Source organism: Fundulus heteroclitus, chromosome 18 (assembly GCF_011125445.2).
Source record: "Fundulus heteroclitus isolate FHET01 chromosome 18, MU-UCD_Fhet_4.1, whole genome shotgun sequence".
Lineage (NCBI taxonomy): Eukaryota > Metazoa > Chordata > Actinopteri > Cyprinodontiformes > Fundulidae > Fundulus > Fundulus heteroclitus.
In genome coordinates, this window is record NC_046378.1 from 38,171,950 (window position 1) to 38,180,278 (window position 8,329).

General features: G+C 39.2%; 1 protein-coding gene across 1 annotated transcript in view; it reads left to right on the top strand.

The window, feature by feature from the left end:
- Positions 1-8,275, top strand: part of rasgrp4 (RAS guanyl releasing protein 4) — a 39,813-nt gene extending 31,538 nt beyond the window's left edge. The window contains exons 9-17 of the mRNA XM_021321459.2: positions 808-1,083; positions 1,165-1,245; positions 1,458-1,562; positions 1,675-1,784; positions 1,900-2,050; positions 2,144-2,180; positions 3,804-3,935; positions 4,024-4,226; positions 7,584-8,275. Coding sequence (XP_021177134.2) covers positions 808-1,083; positions 1,165-1,245; positions 1,458-1,562; positions 1,675-1,784; positions 1,900-2,050; positions 2,144-2,180; positions 3,804-3,935; positions 4,024-4,226; positions 7,584-7,694 — 1,206 coding nt within the window. The 3' untranslated portion in view covers positions 7,695-8,275. The remainder of the gene's footprint in view (positions 1-807; positions 1,084-1,164; positions 1,246-1,457; positions 1,563-1,674; positions 1,785-1,899; positions 2,051-2,143; positions 2,181-3,803; positions 3,936-4,023; positions 4,227-7,583) is intronic.
- Positions 8,276-8,329: the final 54 nt, after the last annotated feature.

Consider the following 8,329-nt stretch of genomic DNA (forward strand, 5'->3'; position numbering starts at 1 on the left):
GATTTTTATATTAAATTAATTTTACTTTTACACAATATATTATGAATAACCTCAGCGTTTTTAAGAAAAGTATGAGCAATTTCAACAATACATTTTACTCAGTTAAACATTTACTTGTGCATTATGCATAAGAACTGATCACAGTGATCGTACAATGTTGAAAAACATTTATTCACATTTTTTGGAACTTAAAAACACTGTCCTACATGACAAAATACATCAAGCAGATAAAAATTAAGAAATTATTTAAATTTTTCCACACCTGAAGCTTAATCTGCTAATTAAAACACAGCGCCTCGTGGACAATATAGGAACTGCATATTTTCAATTAAACAAAGTACATGTTTTTTTCAATAATTGTTTTATCATACTCTTCCTTTTATGTCCTCTTTCTTTCACCCTTTTTGTTTCTTCTTGTTCTTCCTTTCCTCTCCTACTTTCCCATTGTAGTGTCCACATCATTTGAGATATTCCCCGCATGAATCATAATAAAACTATTCACATTCATAAATCAAGCGGAGCACTAAAGCAAAAGCAGTACTGCTCCACTTGTGAAAATCAAATCTGATGAGCTCTTTTTGACATTAAGACAACAATTCTTATTGCCACATTGCCAGACAGGACACTGGGGGAAAAAAAAAAATGTATGTTTGACACCCCCTGGTCTAGAGAGTGGTTCGCCCAATGATTCCTTGACCACCAGAGTGACTGAGTTGCGACATAAGCACTTTGTAGGCTGACATAAGTAACTTGAGCTTTAAAGATGAAGCTGGATTCACACAATCGCTCTTTCCCGCTCTCCATCAGGTCCTGAGCGAATTCACGGAACTCCTCTCCTCGAGAAGCAATTACAGCAACTACCGGCGGGTCTACAACGAATGCAAGGGCTTCAAGGTGCCCATCCTGGGCGTGCACCTGAAGGACCTCATCTCGCTCAACGAGGCTCTGCCGGACTACATAGACGAGGAGAAGATCAACCTGAGCAAGCTGCAGCACCTGTACAGCAACATCAACGACCTGCTGGCCATCCACAGCTGCAAGCCGCCGTTTGAGGCCAACAAGGACCTTCTGCATCTGCTCACGGTACGAGACGGGAGGAGAAAAAAAAAAGAGATACTAAGTAGTTCAACGGGGTCTTAATTTATGTTTCTCTGGAATCTTTAGCTCTCTTTGGATTTGTACTACACCGAGGATGAGATATACGAGCTATCGTACAACAAGGAACCCAAAAACACCAAGATTCAGGTACGGAGATCGGAAGTGAGCTCGTGTAGCCTGTCTGAAACGGACATTTGGTGCGCTCTGTGGGCGTAACATCTAGAAACCAAAAGCACGGGCTTTATGCAGAAATACTTCAAAGTCATCCACATCAAAGATCTGAACGTTGGGGAAGTGTGTTCTGTGGCGGGTGTTGTCTCTCTCGTTCCTGACAGCCCTCTCGGTGTGTCTGTCCACAGCCCGTAGCTCCAGTCAAGTCCCCGGTGGTGGCCGAATGGGGGTCAGGGGTCACCCCCAGGCTCGACTCCGACACCATATCCAAACACGTCAAACAGATGGTGGATGTGAGTACGAGTCCCGGCAGGCAACCTCCTGCCTTTCACTTCCTCATGCTCTGACACCTCCAAAGCAGAACTGACAAAGCTGAACGTCTGTTCCCTCTGCCGCCCCCTGCAGTCCGTGATGAAGAACTACGACCTGAACCAGGACGGCTACATTTCACTGGAGGACTTTGAGAAAATAGCAGCCAACTTTCCATTCACCTTCTGCACTCAAGAAACCGAGAGGTGAAGGATGCTTTAGCCACATCTATTAAAAAAAATAATAAACATATATTTTTTTTTAAAAAATACAGATGCATTGATGCATTCAGGTTGTAATGTGTTCCATTTTTCCTCCCAGGGAGGGACAAATCAGCCGAGAAGAAATCACCTCCTACTTCATGAGAGGAATGTCCGTCTGTGCCAAGCTGGGCTACAACTTCAACGACACCCATAACTTCCACGAGACCACGTACAAGCGGCCCACGTTCTGCGACACATGCGGAGGCTTTGTGAGCATCGCCGGCTTCTTGTGTTCCTGCTTTGAGCCAAACGTTCAGTGGAAGTTTAACCTCTCATTTCATTTCTGCCCTTTTTTTTTGCAGCTGTGGGGGGTCATCAAACAGGGATACCACTGTAAAGGTAAGACGGGGCTGGATATCTTCAATGCACAGCCTGATATCTTTTATTATTTAGAAGAAAATAAATTAGAGACACACAATAAGGGAGGTAAAAAGAAAAAAAATGATGTTGAAGGTTGCAGTGGGTTCTTGCATCTTGGCTTCCTGGAAACTGACTCTGCAAATGTGAAAATCAGATTTAGGATTGCTCGTTTTCTCCTACTGTCACAAGATAAGTCATCATTTTTGGTAATTTGGTGATGTCTGTGCTCCCATCAGCCCAGAGCTCCAGTCTGGGTCATGACATACCGTGTCTATAGATTTTCAAAAGGACTGAGGTCCATTCTGGAGATTTAATGGAAGCCTGTTTTATCAATCCCAAATTCACTTTTACTGTGCGTTAACGATCAATACTCAGCTGATAAAGCTGCTGAAGTTCTTCATCAGTCCAAAGTAGGGCTGGACGATAATTCAATAACAATATATATCGATCGATAGACGTTTGGTTCAATATAAAAAATAGGGGTCAATAAAAGGTTCAATAAAAGAACAGTGCATTTTAGCCTATCATGTAGGTTAATACTGCAGTCATTATATCCTACCAACCAATCACAAACCCAGGAAAGCTCCATCAGCCTTCAGAGAGTTTAGAGAGCACGTGTTCTTTTTTCTTTTTTAACACTTACAGTTTTCGTAAAATGTTGGTTGACTAAAGGGTTGTGTTTGAATCCATTTATTTAAAAATAGGTAATCAAGCAGCAGCATAAATGGCCATGGCTGCATTTAAAATGTATATTTTAAATTTTTTAGATAATTATCAATATCAATCAATATGATTTCTATTTTATGGATATGCTTTTTTTCTATATCGTCCAGCCCTAGTCCAAAGTTTTAGTCCGTGGCTCCACTCTGGATAATGGTGCTCCAGTGGTTTTCAGTTCATAGCATGCTTGAGCGAGTTTTCAGTGTGTTTTTGGATCAATTAACATCAATACATGAATGAATAAATTTATTTCAGACAATTAACAAATTTAACACACATTTAACAAATATTAAATAAATCAATTTCAGAAATTACCACATAATAATAAAAAATAATCAATTTAAGAAATTCTTCAACCAAGGACTACATAAAAAAAAGTAATTGATAAACATTAAATTAAATTTTCTGTTCCAGTTCAAATAAATCATTTGAACATAAATAGAGATGAGATAAACAAAATTTTCCTCTAAATAAAATATATCAGGTATATTTACCCTGATTTCTGACATTGATTAGTGATTAAAGAAAGTTGTCTGAAAAGGGGTATGAAGAAGTAAAACTTATTTTTCATACCCCTACTCCCTCTAATTTCACTTAAAGTACCTTCCTATTAACCAACAATGTATTAATCCAAAATTCACAAAAAATATAAACAATTATATTTAGACACATATACATATATGAATATATGCATCTACATACATACACATAAATGCACACGTACATATCAACATACACATACACAGTGCTCAGATATATCATTCATCTCTCCTCATTACAATGAGGAGAGATGACTACATGACTACAACACGGTTTAATTTCACTTTTTTTTTTTTTATAAATTGGAACCTTTCAATAATTTTGTGTCTCTGTCGCCTGCAGACTGTGGGATAAACTGTCACCGACACTGTAGGGAGCTGGTCAGAACCGGGTGCCAAAAGAAGCACAAAAACACAACCGGGTCGTGTCCGTGCACCCCTGCTCCCGACTCAAGAACCAAGGGCAACAGCCTGAGTGAGAACTTCCTCCACCACAAAACACACACACACACACCTCTGCCTGAATGATCTCATGACATCTCGTGTGTGATTGTATCTTGCAGGTTCGGAGGAAGAGGCCTTTGTTTTCCCCCAAAGCAACGAGACTGAACAGAACAGGGTACCGTCTGACTGGACGAACAACTCGGGCGATTCCACGCTGTCAGATCGCTCCACGCAGACCGACCCGGGGATCTGGACGCCCGACAGGCGGGACAGGAGGGGCAACCACCTCAACTGCGTCTCACACGCGTCTCCAGACAGAAGGGTGAGAATCTTTGCCAAACTAAACGCAGATAAAAACAGAAGGAAGGGAATTTTAATTATTTGAACAAATAATTAAAAGAATCTAACCGGGCCCTATTACTCCAGGACTGAAATAGTTCTCCATACTGTGACTGTTCTGGAAATGTTCCCCCTTAATTTTCATAATATGACGTTTTTCTCTGATTACCACTTTTGTCTTTTCTTTTTTTTTTTACTTTATTCTTCTATGACTTTTTTTTCTCATATTAGTAATTTTTATCTGTTTAATACTCCCCCAAAATCTGTTCCTAATCTGTGTCTATACCAGATCTTAAAAGGTTCACATGTGACACGGTTTTATGAAATAATGACCACAATGTTTAGATTCAACCAATTGATTTTTATATTCATAACACATATATAGATATTTTTCTCTCTCGCTCCACATATCTATTTATATTTATTTATTTATATATATATATATATATATATATATATATATATATATATATATATATATATATATATATATATATATATATATATACCAGTACATATAAGCTCCATCTATATCTTTCTATCTAAATACTTAAAACATACACAGTAGACGTTCTATATATATATATATATATATATATATATATATATATATATATATATATATATATATACTTAAAACATACACAGTAGACGTTCACTACTTTCTGCCACATACAATATGGCGGTGACGTCGACGTGCAAACCTGCGCCTAATGAGGCTTCTACGTATATATGTCTGTGGGTCCAACGAAATATTAGTGACTTTTTGTGATTGCAGTAGTAGCGCCCCCTAGAGGGCAGAGGTTCAACCTGCTGATGATCTAGATGGGATGGATCAGTTTTTTTATGTTTTTGCCAAAACCCTGGTGATGAAAGCAACTCTGCAAATATGCAGGATTCCTGAATATCTATCACTTCAAAATCCAAAACATTTTCAAAAACACATTTTTCCAGTTTTGTCAGATGGTTTCAGGTCACCAATCAGCCACAGGGACCAGAAAACACACCCCTTCGTTTACTGTAAACGTCCAGTTAGCTACACACGGGGATGGATTTCAGGAAAAACACTTCCGAGGACAGAGTCACAATCTAAAGTTTCACAAAAACATCTGAACTCTGTTATTTTACTGAGAAAAAGATTGCCCATAACTGGGAATCATTTCACAGAGCTCCACTTTAGACCCTAACGGCCTCAGTTAGCATGATGAATGTTCACGATTGGACAATTTAACGCTGATCAAACCCGAGTTATCTGCAAAGGTTGAAGGAGAAACGCCCTTTTCCCAGAAACATGGCAACGTACCACAACTTTGTGTCTCTGGGAGTCAAAAGACGTCTGGAACATCTTCTGGATGGATCAGACTGAAGCAGAAATGTTGGGCCCTGATGCAGCAACACCATGCTAGGAGAAAAGCAGCAACCATTGCTCCAAATTCCTCAGCTTGGCCTCAAATTTGCTCAGCATATCAACCCAGACACCTGATACTGTCCAGCACGGCGGTGGGAGAGTCATGATTAGGGCATGAACTCCTGTGGATACACCTCAGTTTAGCATAATGTAGAGTTAATTTGAGTTTGGGCTGAAATCTAAATACTGCATCAGCGGCCTTAAGAGAGCTGGGCAGACATAAATGTGTGTAAATCTAAATGAAGTAATGTTAGGAGAGTGGAGCAAAAGTATTTAGTTACAGTGTTCAGTCATGATTTTCTTGAAAATTTTGCTTTAACAGCAGTGCGGAACCTGCAGGGTCTTTTTATTTTTTTAGATTGAAATAATCTGGCTTTTACTAGGTAAAACCCAGATTTGTATGTAAAACTAAAAAAAGACTGCTTCCATGACTATACGTCACCTTTGCACAATAAATTGCCTGTTAATTTTGCACATATATTTGAATATAACTAGGAAAAGGATTTTCAGAACATGATCTACAGTGCATTTGTCCTTGATTTGAGCAGGTTAATAAAATTATCTGCCAATAGAACAAGATTTTTGCACTTAAAATAGGAACAATTCATCTCTATCATCGTATTGCAAGTGTAGTATATCTAATCATCTTATTTCAGGGGTAAAATAAAAAATGACATTTACCAGCTCGAATTACAAATACACTAATTTCACTTTTAGTTGCCTTTATGCAGTGTAACAAGGAAAATGTGGTCAGCTTTTCTATGCAATGCACATAAAAAGCACTCTACTCCTTTAAGCCATTAACTTTTAACAAAATTATTTGGAAATAGCAAAAAGACCCTTCCCCCCTACATTTTAAGACTGTAAAACCTTTCCACAGGAGCTTCCACAAAGTGAAAAAAACAACAAATGCTAAACACTTACTATAAATGTAGACCTACCACCTTTTATCATTCAGACATTTATGAAATTCTACACGATTTTGAGTCATTCCCACTCTAAAGAGTAACTGCTTTAGATTATGATCACCAGTAAAGATGTTCTGTACGTCATTCAGCAGTTACTGAGCCACAGACCGCTCTCTTGGCTCAGAACATAGACATCATATACATTATATACGTAGACGCGTCGTTGGGCGGGTTCTGCCTATGCTGCGATGCGTCAGAGCGTCCGCCATCTTTAATGTGGCAAATCTGCAGTTACTCAGTCACTTAAACAGTATCAGAGGGACTTTAATCTCTAAATATACTTTGTATTCATAATATTTTTGTTTTTGTAATATTACAAGTTTATTTTTGTATCCCTTTAGCTTCATTCTCCTGAATTTATTCTCCTAAAGAATAAAAATATTTAAAATAATCTAACCTGGCCCCATTACTCCAGGAGTGAAATAATTCTGCAAACTGTGACTATTCTGGAAATGTTCCCTCTTAATTCTCATAATATGACGTTTTTCTCATAATATTATCATTTTGTGTTTGTTTTTTTACTTTATTGACTTTGACTTTTTTTCTCATTAATTTTACCTCTTTAATACTCCCCCAAAAAGTCTGTTCCTAAAGGTTAACATGTGACACGGTTTTATTAAGTGTGTATATATATATATATATATATATATATATATATAGCCTGTGTTACCACTCTGCAGCTTTAGTGTGTCCAGTTTTGCAACATGGTGCAGCCTTAGTTTATAGAAGGCAGATACAAGTAGTGAAATCAACCAGAATACATTTCCATGCAGCACAGGAATGAGGCATCTTCTCTGATTCACGTTCACAATAACAGAACTCAACTTTTTTCTGCCACATACAATATGGCGGTGACGTTGACGTGCGAACCTGCGCCCAATGAGGCGTCTACGTATATGATGTCTGTGGCTCAGAAGGTTAGCTGAAACATCCCTTACTGACATGAATGCGTTTCACCCCCCAGGCCAAGACGCTGCCCCACCGAAGCAGAGGCTGCTCCATGCCGGTCTCCTTCCTGCAGGACAAACTGGACGAGCTTCACCTGCACAGAGACAAAAGCCGCGAGCCGGACTGAGCCCCCCCCCCCCCACTAATCCTCCATGGACTAAGCATTTCCAGCATTTGAGCTGAAGCTGCGTCTCAGCGGCGCTGAACTGATCGGACTCTTGGCTGTAATAAATGGACTTCATGTTTTCCCCCTTGTTTAAGTTTCACTCCAAGGTTTCTGGCACCGACTGCTTTCCTTTTCCTGTGTAATTTATGAAAACCGTGTTTTACTTTGATAATGGGGTGCCCTGCATTTCTGGTGCTAAGATTCCTTTTTGAAGTTTCAGCAAACGCGAGTCTGTTCTCGGCCCTGGGTGGAAAAATTCACACTAAGCAGCGGAAACAAATGTTTAGTTGAACTCTGGCAGCTAAAGGATGACTGATGGGGCAATCTGGGCTCTGATTGGCTGAAAACCTCCCTGGAGCTGACACTGGATTGCTGTCGCCTCACCTGAGCCGTGATTTCCATTAGAAAGAGGAAAAACTGTTTTTGAAGCAGCCAAGCAAACAAAATGTTGATTTTTCTGCCCAGAAGTTCATTTAAAATTTGATTTTACGGTTCAGCGGGACTGTACTGGAACAATACACGGTTGAATCATTTCCACCTTCCTTCTCGTGTCCTTTGTCAAAGATTTAGAGAAATACAGTTACAGCGACCAATCG